The sequence below is a fragment of the Pteropus alecto genome, unplaced genomic scaffold (assembly GCF_000325575.1).
Source record: "Pteropus alecto unplaced genomic scaffold, ASM32557v1 scaffold1998, whole genome shotgun sequence".
NCBI lineage: Eukaryota > Metazoa > Chordata > Mammalia > Chiroptera > Pteropodidae > Pteropus > Pteropus alecto.
The window spans coordinates 5,135-21,472 of NW_006441590.1; the positions used below are offsets into that span (position 1 = coordinate 5,135).

General features: G+C 51.2%; 2 protein-coding genes, 2 non-coding genes and 1 pseudogene across 4 annotated transcripts in view; 3 read left to right on the plus strand and 2 right to left on the minus strand.

The window, feature by feature from the left end:
• The first annotated feature begins 2,154 nt into the window (after positions 1-2,154).
• DKC1 (dyskerin pseudouridine synthase 1) lies at positions 2,155-13,287 on the plus strand. The gene is made up of 15 exons (XM_006918825.3): positions 2,155-2,309; positions 3,063-3,130; positions 3,543-3,629; positions 5,250-5,341; positions 5,540-5,724; positions 6,358-6,422; positions 6,794-6,920; positions 7,155-7,285; positions 7,716-7,859; positions 9,375-9,495; positions 9,952-10,070; positions 10,749-10,852; positions 11,383-11,431; positions 12,297-12,425; positions 12,803-13,287. The coding sequence occupies exons 1-15, from the start codon at positions 2,294-2,296 to the stop codon at positions 12,866-12,868; spliced, it is 1,503 nt and encodes a 500-aa protein (XP_006918887.1). The 5' UTR covers positions 2,155-2,293; the 3' UTR covers positions 12,869-13,287.
• Positions 4,704-5,241, minus strand: LOC112485424 (annotated as a pseudogene).
• LOC112485428 lies at positions 7,390-7,523 on the plus strand. The gene has a single exon (XR_003048435.1). It is a non-coding gene; the product is annotated as a small nucleolar RNA SNORA36 family (small nucleolar RNA).
• On the plus strand, positions 11,177-11,305 carry LOC112485429. Its single transcript, XR_003048436.1, has one exon. It is a non-coding gene; the product is annotated as a small nucleolar RNA SNORA56 (small nucleolar RNA).
• Positions 13,288-14,852: 1,565 nt separating the features above from the next.
• The window catches only part of MPP1 (membrane palmitoylated protein 1), a 28,461-nt gene continuing 26,975 nt past the window's right edge, over positions 14,853-16,338 (minus strand). Inside the window, exon 12 of the mRNA XM_006918826.3 lies at positions 14,853-15,490. Within this exon, the coding sequence (XP_006918888.1) occupies positions 15,314-15,490 (177 nt within the window). The 3' untranslated portion in view covers positions 14,853-15,313. The remainder of the gene's footprint in view (positions 15,491-16,338) is intronic.

Here is a 16,338-nt window from a genome sequence, read left to right on the forward strand (position 1 = left end):
ACACAGATTCATTCAACCAATACATACTGAGCATCTTCTAGGAGGTGGGTATATAGCAGTGAACGAAATAGACAAACATTTCCTGGCTTCATAAGACTAATAGTCTAGTGATAAGACAGATAGTAAATAAGGTACATTTAAGGAAAGAGGAAGACTGTGCCTGGAGTAGTACTGAAAAGCCGAGAGGCAGTGTGCTGTATTAGTTTCCTAGGGTTACCATAACAACTTACCCCTAACTGGAGGGCTTGAAACAACAGAAACTTATTTTCTCATAGTTCTGGAAGCTGGAAGTCTGAAACCACTCCATCTCTTTCTCCATCTTCCCATGGTCTTCACCTCTTCTGTTTGTGTATCTTTTCCCTTCTCTTCTAAGGACACTTGTCATTGGATTTGAGGTCCGCCTGGGTAATCTAGGACAATTTCATCTCAAGATACTTAACTTAATTCCACCCACAAAGACCCTTTCTCCAAATAAGATCACATTCATAGGGGCCAGAAGTTAGGACGTATCTTTTGGGGGCCAGCTCTTCGCCCTACTACAGAAGGGAAGCCATCGAAGGACTTGGGGCAGAGGAGGGACATGGCGTGACTCACAGTTCAATGGCTCTTTCCAGATGCTGAGTTGAGAAGACACTATAGTTGGAAAGAGAAGAAGCAGAGGGAACTGCAGGAGGCCACCGAAAAAATCTAGGAGAGCCATAAAGATGGCTGGACTACAGTGACAGCAGTGAGGGTGGCGTAAAACCATCAGATTCTGCATCTCTTTTTGAAGGCAAAGCTGACAGGCTTTGCTAACAGATCCAATGAGTGTTGGAGAAAGACGAAGCCCATAGGAAAAACCGTCACTGAGGAGAACCTCAAACTTATTCAGCCAAGCATATACCAGTGACGTGTTATAAAACAGTGGATTGGTTGACACTGAGCACTTTGGTTATCTATAAAAAGTCAAGCTAGATCATCATTATTACCTTGGCATACACCAGAATAAATTCTGGATAGACTAAAAGTTACATGAGGAAAAAACCATCGTCTGTTTTTTTTTTTTTTAAAATTCCAACGTATTTTTTTCTTAGTTTCAGGTTCATATATTTTTTTAAGCCACGGTAAAATAAAATGGGAAATTTTCTATTCTTTGGACGGCAGAGGAGGAATGGAAAAAAATATCAGCTAGCCTCTTTTGTCAGCGGCAACTCATTAGGAAAGACAATGGCAAAATATTCCATTTACAACCGCAATAAAGGTTTAAATAACTAGGGATCAATCAAGTCCACACAGGCTAGGCTAAGAATCTCCGCTTGAGAGACAGAAAAGCGAGAGGTGCACCAAAGACAGAAGGGAAGAGGGCTTGCTTGAACCAGGGGCGCTACTTCCTGGCTGTCCAATTTTGCAGCCACTAGCGACCTGTGACTGTTGAGCACTTGACATAGGCCCCGGTCATGGAGTTCAAATGGAGATGTGCTGTAAAGGTAAAACACACACCCGAAAGACTTGGCAGAAAAAAAAAAAGCAAAATAACCTATTCATAAGGTTGTATATTGCTTATCTGTTGAAATGATATTTCGGATCGCTGGGGGAAATAAAATTTGTTATTAAAATAAATTTCACCTTTTTCTTTTGACTTTTTCCCCTTCGAGTCTGCTGAAAAATTTAAAAGGACTCAGGTGGCTCTCAGTCTATTCCTATTGGCCAGCGCTGCTCTAGCTGGATGGGAATTGCAAGCAGCAAAGGGCTTTCAACATCTCTGTGCCTTAACGTCTTAATTGTTCAATCGAGAATGATCCGACACCAACCTTAAAGGGTCGGCGAGAGAAGCAATGAGCTACTTCCAACACGGTACTCAGCCGGGTGCCCGGGTGCCCAGGTGCCCAGGTGCGCAGGTGTCCAAGCGCGGGTTAAACCCAGAGAGGGTAAGTGAACAGCAGCCTGGGCCACGACCACAGACTATGGGCCCCCCAGGGCGGACTGCACATGCGCACCCAGCCTGGGAGGGCAAAGGCGGGGGACGCGGGGGGGGGAAATGTCCGGGCCTAAAGCATATGCGCATGCGCACGCGCACGCGCACGCGCTCATTCCCCCCCCATGGCCGAGTCAGCCAATGCGATTGCGCAGGTGGCTCGCTCACGCCTCGGGCTCGGCCTCCTTATCCTGGGCCCGCCCCGCGTCACGGCACGCACAGGGAGGTGCAGAGTTGGGCGGGTCCTAGCGGCGTGGCCTGACGGCGGCGGGAGTCTGTAATCGCTCTCTTGGCTGTGGCTCGCGCGGCTCGCACGGCTCGCACGCTCTGTGGGGGAACATGGCGGACATGGAAGGTAAGGGTCGTTCCCTTGTGATTGGTTGGGTCGAATATCCCCGGCTGGGGCCAGTTCCTCCTGCTCGGAGAGTCTGGGTTGGGAGATGGCTTTGGGCCTGAGCTTTCCGCTAGTTCCAGCTGCCGGGCTTCCTGCCGGCCTTGCCTCTTGGCTTTGGCACAACGGGTGAGAGCAAGAAAGCGGGAGGCCCTCGCGATCAGGGGGCGCTGCGAGGCTCGGAGCTCCTGCTTAGAGCCCGGGTCGCCATCAAAGGCATCGGCCGTGCCTGCGACCCTGAGATGGCAGGAGTCGTTGTAGTACCTGTGCCGCCCGCAGGTCAGACGCCACAGTCAGCGAGCGCTACGCGATGAAGGATGGAGAGGATGGTTGGAACGGGCGGGGAAGAAAAAGGGGCCGAGGGGCTTGGGTACGGGCATAGTTTCGACATGCGAGAAAGTTATAGAAGTCACATATCCGCGGGGACAGTCAAGCGGTCACTTATGGAACTTTTCGTCCCGCTTCTGCGGCATGTTTAAACCCCGCCACGGCCACGTGGTGAAGCGAATGGAAGCTGACACGTGCGACTGCTTTCAGTCGGTTACGGCGCCATGCAACCCACGCTTCTGGCCTTACACACTTTGTTTACCCAGCAATTGCAGACCAAATCCATTTATCTGTCTTGGGTATCGTTCCCTATTTTAAACTTCATTCGTTGCCTTTATTTTCGGGGAGAACTCCCAAATCTCGTTGTTGTTGTTGTTTTTTTTTCGTTAGAAATTATTTTGCCCAAGAAGCATAAGAAGAAAAAAGGGGTGAAGTCATTACCAGAAGAAGATGTAGCCGTGAGTAGGAATATGTTTTACCGTTATGACTAGAGGAGAAAAGTCACTTAGATAACAGATTACAGAAAACTACTATTTTTAAATGTTTCAGAGGAATTGGGAAGTGCCCCCAGGCAAGCTAAGCCTCGCCTGTAAGATAGTTTACTAAACGGTGTTGGCCACCAACTGCTTTCTCTGAAATTCTATCTTATCTCACCTGCAGACCTGCTGTCCCTTGTTCTCTTTAAATAACTGTCCTCGTCTTGTGGGCACTTCATTTACCGTTTGGCTCATTCCTTCTCTTGCCCTTGGAGATAGTGAAGAAGCATAGACTCCTTCGTTTTCTATTGAAAACACATAGGCTTTCGTGGTGGCAATGCCATTGTCCAAAATCAGGTGGGGAGTCTAACGGTATGTTTCTGTCCCACGGAAGGAAATACAGCACGTCGAAGAATTTCTTATCAAACCTGAATCCAAGGTGGCTCAGTTGGACACATCTCAGTGGCCCCTGTTGCTAAAGGTAAGGTGTTCCAATTGTGTGTGAGGTCAGTGCGTCACTTTGACTTATTTGTAAGTGTTAACCAGTGCGTTAAGAGTGCTTAATGCTAGCGTTCATTCCTCACTTGGAAGTGCCAGGGGCTGCAGCCTCAAGCAGTGTTCCTCAAGGTGTCTGAGGGGAAGAAGCGGGTTTTAATTTTTTTGCATTTTCAATGCACCCAACACTGTCTTAGAATATAGTTAAAATGTCGAAGCGACATCAAACTGCTGTTTATGAGCAGTTCTCGGTTTCTGTGCTTAACTGCATCTTATAGACTTGTACCGGTTTGTGGCCCACACTCGGAGTAGGACTGCTTTAGTGCTTGAGAAATGTGGGCTTTGAAGCCAGACCAATTTGGGTCAAGCAGTGTGTGACCTTGGGCCGGTCATTTAACCTCTTTGAAGTTGTTCTTAATATCGTCTCTTAGGAAGGCAAACTAAAGGCTGCAGGAGGTAATCCATGAAATGTGTTTAGCCACGGTGCCTGGCATGTCATGTCCTCTAGAAATGATTGACTATTGTGTTGGGTTTTAAATAGGGGGGTTTAGTAATGAGTTTAATTACAAGTTTCACAAATGACGTACTGGGCACCAGCTCCGAGATGAGGAGAAAAAGGGCAGAAAAAGTTACTAACACTCCTTGACTATACACACACATATGTATGTATGTTATCGTAAAAGAATGTGATTTGCTTATATAATTCACAGTTAAGTTTCTACTTGGCCTGCCGTGTCTTCCATTTAGATGCATCTGCTTTTCTATTGTACGCCCTGGGGATGTGCTAGCGAACCTGATAGGCAATGTCCCTACTGTCACAGAACTTAAAATCTAGGGGTGGGAGATAGGTAAAAAATAATTGCTATTTGTAGGAAGCTCCGTGATGAAACTAAACTAAACTGGGTGGTATAAAAGATGGCTTCGCTTGAGGGGAGCACTGTCAGATCAGTGGTTTAGCCTCAGAAAGGGGGGGGGGGAAGGAGCAGACATGAGAAAAGGCAAAAACAAGATAGTCATGTTTGAGAAACATCAACGGGCCTCAATTTGGCTGTCTGTTGTCTCTGAAAAAATCAAAGGTGGTTCATGTTCCAGTCGTAAACCTGCACAGTGACGCTCACTCTGTTCTGTACTTCCCCAAGAAGTCTTTCTAGAGGAGTGATCAAATTTGTCTTTTTCGGGGGCCGTATCCAAACGGTGTTTGCTGGGTTCCTCGCTTGTCTGGATTCAGGGCGCTTTTAAAAGTGCTGCTTCTCTCTGAAGGAGCATCCTTCTGTGAGCCTTGCTTCCCTCCCGTAGGCTGACAGACAGCGGAGCAGCCAGCGCACGAAACCGCCGTTTGTGCATAGCTAAAGTTGGTGGTGATTTGATTAGCTGGGCATTTCACACCCACGGAGTAGGAATTGGGCCTCCGCACCGGGCCCAATGGGATGGGGGAGGTCCTTGGAGGCATGTTCTCGTGGGTAGTTAGTTGTCAGCGCTGGAAAGAAATTTGTCTTGTTCTTAGTCACAGGTGATCTCCCCAGTACGTGAGGGGGCTTAACACTTTGTCACAGCAGATAATGAACATATGAGTTGAGTTTATTTTGTGTTGTATCATTGCTTCTAGAATTTCGATAAGCTCAATGTAAGGACGACACACTATACACCTCTTCCCTGTGGTTCAAATCCTCTGAAGAGGGAGATTGGGGATTATATCAGGTAAGCATGTTGGGAGCAGCCGCTGCTCTTTGCACAGTGACCCTCTCATGTCAGTTATGCAAGGGGGTGGTGGCATCTTAGAATGGCATTGCCCTAAGTGTGTAACCTGTACCCACTGTGAACTCTTTTTTACCCTTCAAGTTTCGTTTTCGCGGGAGGACCAGAGCCAATGGTCCAGTAATTTCTTTTCCATTCTAGGACAGGTTTCATTAATCTCGACAAGCCCTCCAACCCCTCTTCCCATGAGGTGGTGGCCTGGATCCGACGAATACTTCGGGTGGAGAAGACAGGGCACAGTGGTACTCTGGATCCCAAGGTGACTGGCTGTTTGATCGTGTGCATAGAACGAGCCACTCGCCTGGTCAAGTCACAGCAGAGCGCAGGTATGTGGAGGAGGGAGGGAAGAGGTGGGCGGCTTCCCCTGAGATTGGAAGGCTTTCTGTATTTCCTGTCCCTTCTACATTGTGGCTCTTGGAAACGATTTCTTTATTAGCTAAATAAAAAAATCCTTAAGCAGGGAAACTCGTTTCGTTTCTGTGTCCCTTCAGTCCTCTGCCGGACCCCGGTTTGTCCGGCCTTTCTGGGAGTTCCGGGTACTAGGCAAGCGCACACTGAGCCCATGATGTCCGTCCTAGAGCCAGGGCAGACTGCGTCCGCGTGCAGCTCTTGGCCTGTCACCCCGGGCTCGTCTGACGTCATGCTGCCGCCGCCACCTCAAGTGCCCTCCCGTCAGTCTCTCCTGGGGAGATCCCCCGACTTGACCTTCACAGAGTTTCATGCAGGCAGGCCCTGCACCGGGCGCTCCGGCTGCCCCCGTCAGCGCACTGCCGGTCGAAGTCCCCACGAGAAAGCCATTCCTTTCCCACGTCTGCACCGCGAAATCTGTCTTGCTGCAGATTTGACAGAGATAGGGCGAATTGTCTGCTTTTCCTGCCACACAAAATGGGAGAGAGATGAACATGTAAAGAAAACAAAACTCAGTGGCCACACCTGACTACTCTTTTGTCATTTTTCAGGCAAAGAGTATGTGGGAATTGTCCGGCTGCACAATGCCATTGAAGGGGGGACTCAACTTTTTAGGGTAAGTGTGTAATCCTAGGGAGGGCATCTTTCGGCAACTTGGATCTCTGAGCCCGTAGGTGTCTGGAAACAGCTCGGCTTTCCTGGCTGGCCTCTCCTGTCCTTTCAGTGGGCTGCCCTAGGCAGCCTGGACAGCTGACTGCAGATGGCAGGGGCACTTCTGGCCATGGCCCTTCTGGGGAGAAGGATCTGATTAGCTCGGAGCCATCCCCGTGTAGCGGAAGGAAGAAGCAAAAAGCGAAAGGGCCTTTTAGATCTTAACCGATCGAAAGAAACCGTGTGTGTGTTTCTTACCCTCCCCAGACGTGCCCTTTATCTCGTTTGAGAGTGCACGCAGGGACAGTCCTTACTTCGGTTCATGCTTGTTCTCAGGCCCTAGAGACTCTGACGGGCGCCTTATTCCAGCGACCCCCACTGATCGCTGCAGTCAAGAGGCAGCTGCGAGTACGGACCATCTACGAGAGCAAAATGATCGAGTACGATCCCGAGAGGAGACTAGGTGGGTCGTTAGGCCCGTGAGGAGCTGAGTTGACACAGACCGTAGGTGGCCAGGGACACATTCCTGCACTTCGCACTGATAACAGATGCCCTCAGTGTGTGGTGCAGCTGTGGCCTGTGTCTACCGTCTCCAGTCTCACTGGCTCAGGTAGAGAATAACTGGGTTTCTCAACTGGTGGTGTGTTTACTTTGGCAAACGTGTGCCACTTTGCGTGTGTGTGTGCGCGTGCCTTAGGAATCTTCTGGGTGAGTTGTGAGGCCGGCACCTACATTCGGACGCTGTGTGTGCACCTCGGTTTGTTACTGGGAGTCGGCGGTCAGATGCAGGAGCTTCGGCGGGTTCGTTCTGGAGTGATGAGCGAAAAGGTAACGTAACACGCCGTCATGGGGCGAGCAGGTTTAGAGCTGGCACTTAATGCTTTCTGGCCCTTGGGCGGGACTTTACCTGCTCCCGTCCCGGAATAGGCAGTTTCCAAAGTGTTGAGTTCAGTTCAGGGCAGCTTCCCTGTTCTGCTAATTAAACTTTGGGACACTGAAGCACAGGCTAGGGGACATGACTGGATAGAAAGCATCACTCTGTTCGTTCATCTCCCAGCCTACAAAAATGCTTGCTCGGATTTAAGTGTATCAACAGTGAGAGATGTCCAGAAGAGAAGTGATTCTGAAGAGACTGAGGACCGATGAGCTCGGACTAGCACACAAGACTGAAGTCACTCGGTTTTTGGAAATTCGGGGTCTGTTGGGCTCTTTGAGGTACAGTGACACTGGCTGATTTTCATACACGGATGCTTTTCAGGACCACATGGTGACAATGCATGATGTGCTTGATGCCCAGTGGCTGTACGATAACCACAAGGACGAGAGTTACCTGCGACGAGTTGTGTACCCTTTGGAAAAGCTGTTGACATCTCATAAACGGCTGGTTATGAAAGACAGTGCGGTACGTTTGGATTTTGGGTCCCCGTTTGGACAAAATGGGACTCCGGAGACGAGACGTGGTCCGTGTTCTGAAAACTTTTTCTACTTAAGTTCACAACATCGTGTTCTGTTTCTTTATTTTCCTTGGGGTTTATTTTTTTGCTTTTGTAGATTTGACACTGGATTCATTTTCCTTTAGTTTATGGTTAACTTTATTATTGAATCCGAACCCGACGTACTAAATGAAACTTTAATGCTAGGCCCAATTCTATTTCAAAATAAGGCAAATTCATTTTCCAAAGAGGTATCCCAAAGTAACTTGGTTCAAGAAATAGATCATCAGCAGTACATGAAATTGGCCCTCCCGTAACCTGGTAGTTCTGCATGTGCCTAAGAAGCCTTGAGTTAAGTTATTTCTGTTCTGTGAATTTCATAAAATTTTATTGTTTAAATAAATCCCACTTCGGGTCTATAAAATCTAAAGATCACTGGGCCTTTCAAGCCCTTCACGTATTCATTAAATGACATCGAGAGTAGTCCTCTTAATAATGCAAGGAGATATGCAATTAGTTTTGTCAGTTTGGGTTTCTTCTTTAGTAGCGATTCAAGGATGAGTTTGTTCCCGAAAAGTCCAGAATTTTGTACATATCCTTTTCTAATGGTATGATCAGAGAACGTGGCCTTTTATAAATTAGGATTGTCTTTGTGGCCAAATGCAGAATCACTTTTGTAGCAATAAAAAATTCTTTAACTTTGAAGGCTGTCAGTTTCTGTGTATATTTAATAGAGGTTTATCATTCATATTCAGATCAGATAGACATGTTTGATGTATCTTTTATACATTACTGTTCATAAGGAAAGATGAAAAACTGAAGAGGCATCCTAAAGCATGCCACTGTGACTGCAAACTCGTAACCGCATGAAAGAGAACAGAAATGTGACATGCTCTCCTTACGCTGGGGTCAGACTGCCTGCCGGCTTCTGGCTGAATTTAGGGGGAGGGTGGAAAATGGTCAGCAAGAGATCTAGGTGAGTAAAGACAAGATGACACAAGGCAGATGGATGCATTGAGTGCCACTGAACTCAGGGAGGTAGCCTTATCGCGTACTTGTTGGCCTGTAAGTTGTGCCTAAACTCGGGTATAATTTGGTCCAACAGGCCTTGGCTGTCTGCCTTGCCAGTTACTCTGGAAGCCTGTTACTGCCCAGAGCCCCCAGTCAATCTCTTTGGTCTCTTAGTTCTGTCCAGATTTTCCCCTTAATGATAAGGAATAGAGAAGAACAGTTACAGAAAACTAGGGCTGGCTTTTGGTTTACGATGAAAACTTCCTTAAGTCCCACATTCAGACAAGGAGGAGCTACTTCAAGGCCCGGTGGGCGGTTACCATATGCAGAGTCACTTTGGGTGCCCGTGGCACCAGTAGCTCTCAGTGCTGTTGGCATCATCTCCCATGTGGGGAGATGCTCGCAGGCCCCGCTCCCCGTCATCCGCCCCTGCCCTGCTGTGACCAGGCTGTCACAGTGCCGTGTCCCTGCAGGTGAATGCCATCTGCTACGGGGCAAAGATCATGCTTCCGGGTGTTCTCCGGTACGAGGACGGCATCGAAGTCAACCAAGAGGTCGTGGTCATCACCACCAAAGGGGAGGCGGTCTGCATAGGTAGGGTGGTCGCTCTCATCCCTTCAGCACCATCGAAGCCGGGCTCAGGGAGAGCAGGTCCCCATGCCCTGGCCCCCTCAGTGCAATCTACTCAGTGTGTTGCCAAGGCTTCATAGGGTGGTCACAGTGAAGGGCCCTGTCAGGCACAGGCATGGAGCAGATGAGTGTGGTTCCTCCTTGTCCCATGGGCTGCTGCTAGAGGCCACATCTCAGCAGCTTGACTCGCTGGCGAGACGAGGGGAAATTGTCAGTGAACGGATACGTGTCCATGGCGAGCGGCGGGGAGCCTTTAGGCCAGCCCTTAGCCACACGCACGTCCTCAGTGGAGGACACCTCGCTTAGGCATTCAAGCTTCGAATCTGGAAAGGTGTGAAACAAGTCAAGCTTTCTGGTCACCACCGGTCATCAAGGCTCTGCCCTTCAGGTCATTCTCTTATCTCTTTGTGACATGCTCAGCCATTGCGCTAATGACCACAGCGGTGATCTCTACCTGCGACCACGGGATAGTAGCCAAGATCAAGAGAGTGATCATGGAGAGAGACACTTACCCTCGGAAGTGGGGTTTAGGGCCAAAGGTAAGTGGGGCTGGGCGTGTGCCCTGTCAGGTGGTTTTGTTAGCGTCGTTGAATACTTGGGCAGCCCTTGTGTGTCCCCGCTGCCAGAGCCTTGCCTTGTGCTGGGCTCAGGGGGAATCACTGGTCAGTGGAAATGGGCCTGTGTCAGACCTTTGAGGTTCCGGTCTAATGGAAGGAAGCAGCTGAGCGTCCCTCAGGCTGCACAACAGAATGGCAGATATTAGCCAAGCCGAGGGCTCATCAAGGGGGCAGAGGTGCCTGGCACCTGCAGAGCCCACAGTGAGGGGTTCGACCTGGTAGATGGGGGAGTCCGAGTAAGGGGTCTTCATTGAGCCACGCCTGTGTGCAGGATGTAACACTAGATGTCGATGAGGTGAACACGGGAGGGAAGAGTCCAGGGCAGCTGCAGTAGTATGTGCAAAGGCTGTGTGCCACCAGATGACACTGCAGAGGCTCTGCAGTGTGAGTAAGTGCAGAGACAGTAAGCTTTGTGACCTTGAACGAGTCCCGTGTTTGCTCCTGTTGGAGAGGGTGGGTGAGTTTTGAGTGCTCGGCAGAGGAGCGAGTCCCAGCTGAGAATACACAGAGGAGGAACTCTAAGGAGCCGCCCGCATGCAGCCGTGATGCCTGCTTATGTGTCGACACCGTTCTAATGTCAAATCTCCGATGGTTCGCCAGGCAAGTCAGAAGAAGCTGATGATCAAGCAGGGCCTTCTGGACAAGCACGGCAAGCGCACAGACAGTACGCCTGTCACTTGGACACAGGAGTATGTTGACTACAGGTGAGAGCAGGACGTTTTCGATGAGCAGGGCAGGCAGGGGCGGCATGCTTGCCGCCTGGATGCAGTAGCACATCAGCGACAGGTGAGGATGTGAAGGCAGTGAGGTTAGGTGGGGTACATGTGGCGCACTGGCCACCTGGATGGGGGCATCAAATCTAACTGAGGACAAGGTCGTGGGGCCCAGGTGTGTGGAGGGAGCCAATTAGTTCAGGGGAACTTACTAAACGGGGGGCCAGAGGAACCCCTGTGGCAGGTCGCGAGGCCTTGGTGGCTGTAGGGGCGCAGCAGGTCGCTTCACTTTGACTGCCCGGGCCAGTTAAAGGACAGCAGACAGTTATCCCTTTCTAGTCTGGCTCGTGGGACTCTAGAGGGAGTCAGTCTGCAACAGTAAGTGGTGAGTTCTTCCGTCCAACGTCAGCATTTTGATGGTGGCCTCAGACTTGCCAGATATCACCGGTCGACTGCCGGGCAGCGGTTCCTCCGTGGACGGCTGCTCAGCCAGGCCGACTGATCGCCCCGTCTCCTTTCAGTGATGCCGTGAAGACTGAGGAGGTGGCCGAAGCAGTGAAACCCCCGAAGGTGGGTGGCATGCTGTGGTCAGTGAGATGTGCTTCGGGAGATGCTCGTTGGGCCAGCCTTGGTGACCGGTGAGGGCCATCCAGCCGTACATCCTGGCTCGCTCAGTGTGGCAGGGCTGTCCGCCCCCCTGGGAACACCGTGCGCACAGCTGATGCTGCAGGGCGCTCACTTGGGCTCTGCAGGTGGCAGTTCACGTTCCCTGTCGTGTCTGCTGGGGGGCGGGTGTGACAGTTGGACTGGCCTCATCGCCCACCTCAATAAGGCAACGCCACTGAAAAAGTCAGGGGTGCGTGTTTCTCCGGCCCCCAAGTGGCGGCCCAGGTGTGTTGGAATCAGGTGCGACACTGGCAGCTGTGTGAAACGGAATGAAGTGGCCCGAGGCTGGCAGCCTCCAGACAGCAGCAGCTCCGTGTCAACAGTCTGGGAGAGCACGCGCGGGCACCTTGGCTCCCAAGGGATGGCGACCGCTGGCATTACAGCACCAAATGGCGTGTGGCTCTGACATGAGCCGGGTGGGGAGAGCATTTCCTGCCCCCTCCGAGGACCTGGGGGAGCGAGTGCTGCGGGGACCGTGCTGCCCAGCTTCGTGCACCTGCGAGGCCCACCTGTGAGGCCGGCTCCAGAGACACAGCCTTGCTGGGGCCACACGGGCCCTGAGCTCCGCACCGCTCCTGCCGCGCCCGCCGCCTCCTGGCCTTCGAGTTGTTGGGAAATTCCAGGGCCCGTTGGGGTCCATAGTTAGGAACGATCTTCCTCTCGGGCCGGCAGGAACTTTTCTGGGGGCGCCCCCACCTTCCGACTTACGAACCTTTCTCCTCCACTTTTGCCCCAATGTCTAACGTTTGCTCATTTGTCATCGCCTTAGCGGAGGCGAGAGAGCGAAAGTGACGAGACCTCTCCAGCGTCCACGCCATTGGTCAAGAAGGAGAAGAAGAAGAAGAAGGACAAGAAGGCCAAAGCTGCTCTGGAGAGCGCGGGCGAGCCGGGCGACGGGGTGCGTATGGCAAGCACGGTGGCCAGGAGACTCGGGTCCGCCTGCCCCTCGGAGGGCCAGGGATGCCCAGGTGGCGCCGGCTCGGTTAGCCCGGGGGCTGCCCCGCGTTTCTGGCCTGCCTCTGCGCCAGCAGCCCCACAGGATGGACGGTGCGGCATTTCCCAGTGACAGTGCTGAAGATGGTGGGTGGGGAGGGTGCATCCCTTGGGAATCTGGACGCTCCTTTTGCGAAAGTGGACCGCTGGGAATCTCGGGCTTCGTGCTCCGTGCAAAGTCGATTTAAGCCACAGCACCCCGCGGGGCCTGGGTCCTTGGCCGAGCAGAGCTTCCCTGACTGTTAACAGATCCATGGGCTCCCTTTCTTCTCTTTCCCCCAGGACAGCGACACCACCAAGAAGAAGAAGAAGAAGAAGAAAATCAAAGTGGAAGAGCTGTCTGGGTAGGGTGCAGGCAGCACCGGGCCCCTCTGGGAGGAGCAATTAAAGCCTTATGGAGACAGCATAGTTCCTTTTGTTTTTGAGGGAATGCAGCATAGGTCCCGGGGAGGGTGGGGAGTCACTGGCATGTTTCAGCTGCCACTCGAGACCTCAGTGATGTTGCCTGGTGTGGCCATCCCATCTTGTCCTGTTTTAAGGATACGGGTGCGGGAGGCAGATTTGACAGCGCCCAGTCCTCTGCTTGGGAGAGGCGGGAAGCCTCGCCTTTGGCCCCAGCACTGCCCAGTAACCGCGTGCAGCTGTTTCCTGATGGCCGTTTAACATTGTCCTCCTCACTTGCTTCTGCCACCCCCTCTCCTTCTTTGAAAAAGATTGTAAAAATTGTGCAGTGAAATGGTATAGAGCAAGTAAAAGAATTAAGTGAATCTTGTTCGCCGGGGGATGGATCTCCAGCATCCTATGAGAACCGTGCTATTCTGGTGTCAGAGCCACTTCCATCACCCCACGTCCCCTTCTAGACAAAGGCCTGCCGAGGACTCATGGTCTTCCAGCTTCTCGGCCGTTCCCAGTCCCTCCGGTCTAGCAGTCATTGGTGTGCTTATTCAAAGCTTGTGTACAGTCTCATGCACCTACTTGTGTGGCTACTTGTGTTTGTGACAAGCCAACACCTTCCTGTATTCCTCATTTTAATCCTCGTTCACTTTCAAAGGATACAATCAGTCATCAACTGGGAGAAGGTTGTAATTTTTACTTATTAAAGTTTACTTATTACATTTCCTAAGTATTCCTGTTGGGTCTTTTAATCGTCGATGTCAAGCTAGTTGAACACAAGGTACAATCTGATTAAAAATCTAGGGACCTTTATGTCACTCGAAATTTGATGCTTTTCCTTTGGTTAATTTTCTTGCAACATGCACCTTGCGGCCTATCATCTGACATGGAATCAAATAACTGGAATCTTCATCGAAGATGCCAAGTAGGTGCTTGGAGAACCAGCCGTGTTGTGTAGTGGGCCTGACAGCGTGTGTCGGAGTGTGTGGTGGGAATGCCTGAAAAAGCCCAGGGAACATGCAAGAGCTAGGTCTTGACAAGCCTTCAAGTGTCTAGTGACATCTGGGCTCGGTGGGAGCGCACTGAAGCACTGTCGCGGGCCAGGTCGGTGGCAAGAAGGGGGCGGAGATGATGGGTGTTCAGGAATCCAAAGGCCACAGTGAGGTCCAGGATTACCAAAAGCCAAGAAAATGCAAGGGGCAGCTTGGGGGAGGCCTTGGCACATGTGCAGAGTGCATCCCAGTGCTGGCTCGTCGCAGCCTCCAGTGCCAGGGTCTACTATGTGACCAGAATGTGAGCCTCCAGCAGGGCGTAGCGGGAAGCTAAGTGCCTGTCAGTGCGTGAGCTTCCAGCAGGGCGTAGCGGGAAGCTAAGTGCCTGCCAGTGCTGGGTTCCTGTCCAGGACGAGAGTTGTGCGTGGACCCCAGGCGTGGGGCCTGTGGTTGGGGGGTTTGGGGAGGGCACGGGGCGGGGGGAGGTTGTCATCCTAAGCAGCTGCATTTTAGCTCGAGCACTAACGTGCACTCAGTCTGGGCAGCCAGTCGTGTGGGTGCTGTGAAAACCACGTATTGAGAAAGATCGCTGAAGAGAGTGACTTGGGGGAAATAGAAAAGCTAAGCATAGTGGAAGCAAAAATGTTTGCTTATTGCCACGGAGCAAACACTAGACGATCTTACACCTTTGCTCCCCAAGTGTTTTGTATGTTGCACACGTGTCCATGTACAGACACCTGGTGTGATGCACCAAGTTGTGCCCTGCCCAGCACCCAGCACGTGAGAGGATGGGTTATTGCGGCCCCCAGACTCTTCAGGTTGTCAGGGGCTTGGAGGAGGCATCGAGGGTTGATGCCATCCTCCAGGGACCTTAAAGCGGGTGACGTTCCCCGTTTCCCTTCCAGAGGCCGGTGGCGCAGGCAGAAACCCAGAGAGTTACAAGGTCATTGGCATTTCAACGGTAATTTTTATTGCTTTGAGGGTTTTCCTAGAGCAGAGGACATCCTATTGCACAGCTGTTTCATTTTGGCATTTTAGAAAGTTGCAGTTAAAAATAATTTCTTCAAAGTAAGGACAAAGGAAATACCCAGTGTGATTAAAGGTGAAGGTGCGCAGGCTTTCGAGGGACAGGGTCCACTGCTTTTCCTCCCCGCGTGAGCCATCTTTGGCACCTGCATTTGGATAGTACTTCCGGCCCCAGAGATCCTCGAGAAATCCAATGCACGGGGCTGCATGTAGCAGGAAAAGCGGAGCCCAGCCGTTCAGGAGCTTGCACAAGACTGACACCCACTGGCCTAATTAGGATAGTGCATAGAGCTGAAAGCTGACACAAAACTAGTTGGAGCGACCCTGTTTGTCTTAAAGCGAGGGGAATGCAGTTCCAACCACCAGAGAGGGGCGCACAGGCTTAGTAAACCCAGGAGACAGGCACCCACTGCGGGGAACTGCACGCCTGCTCAAAGGCTTCTTGCAGTTTCTTGAGGGTTTCATCAACGCCGTTATTGACCAGTGAGAGGTCAAAGTAGTGAGCGTACTGGCTGCGGATGGCCTCTGAGTCCTTCTGCAGCTGCTGCAGGGCCTCCGTCTGCAAAGAAGAGAGAAAGAACCACCGATGAAGCAGGTCGCAGCACGCTGAGCCCGAGAGGCCAATGACGGGTTTTATTTAAGCGGGTGTGGACTATTGTGACCCGTCCCTGGCTCTCCGTCGCCTACTTAAAGACTCAAACCCTGAAGGCCTTGCTTGAAAATGTTAACAGTAGGCCGCGGAGAGGCAGTTGATTTAGAACAGTTCTCAGAGGACCCCAAACTAACCCTGGCTATAAATAATCAGAGCTCTCTGGAAGACCAGTAGCTACGACGAGATGGCGTGGACTTCACCAGCATCTCCCAGTTCTTGCCTTTGGACGTGGGGAGCCATTTCGGCAACCGCCACAGTCGCAATCCCAGGACAAGAATAGGGGCGACTGCAACCCCAGGCCTCTTTCTAGGACCTCAAACCCAGTGTCCATGAAAACACTGATCATTTAACTCCATAAAAGTAAAAGTGCTTCCGCAGCAATAAACACGAAAAGACACGCCAAACTAGGGGGAAAAAAATATCTACAAGTGATATCTCAAAAGGCTCATCTCTCTCATATGGAGTACCTAGAAATCAGTAAGAAAAAGGCCAATAACCCAAAAGAACAATAAGCTAAGGACATGACCAAGTGTTAACACAAAAGGTAATACAGATGGCCCTTAAGGGTCTGACACTCGACTGCTTATAGTACAAGATAAAGGTACAATGAGATTCCCTTTTCCCTCTATCAGATCGGCCCCGAATGGAAGTTTGGATAACATCATCCTGGCACAGGGAAGCAAGCGCTCTGCTGGGTCATCTGTCCGAGTTCCCCATTACCAAAGCCCGCATACCTGGACCCAGCCAACCTACCT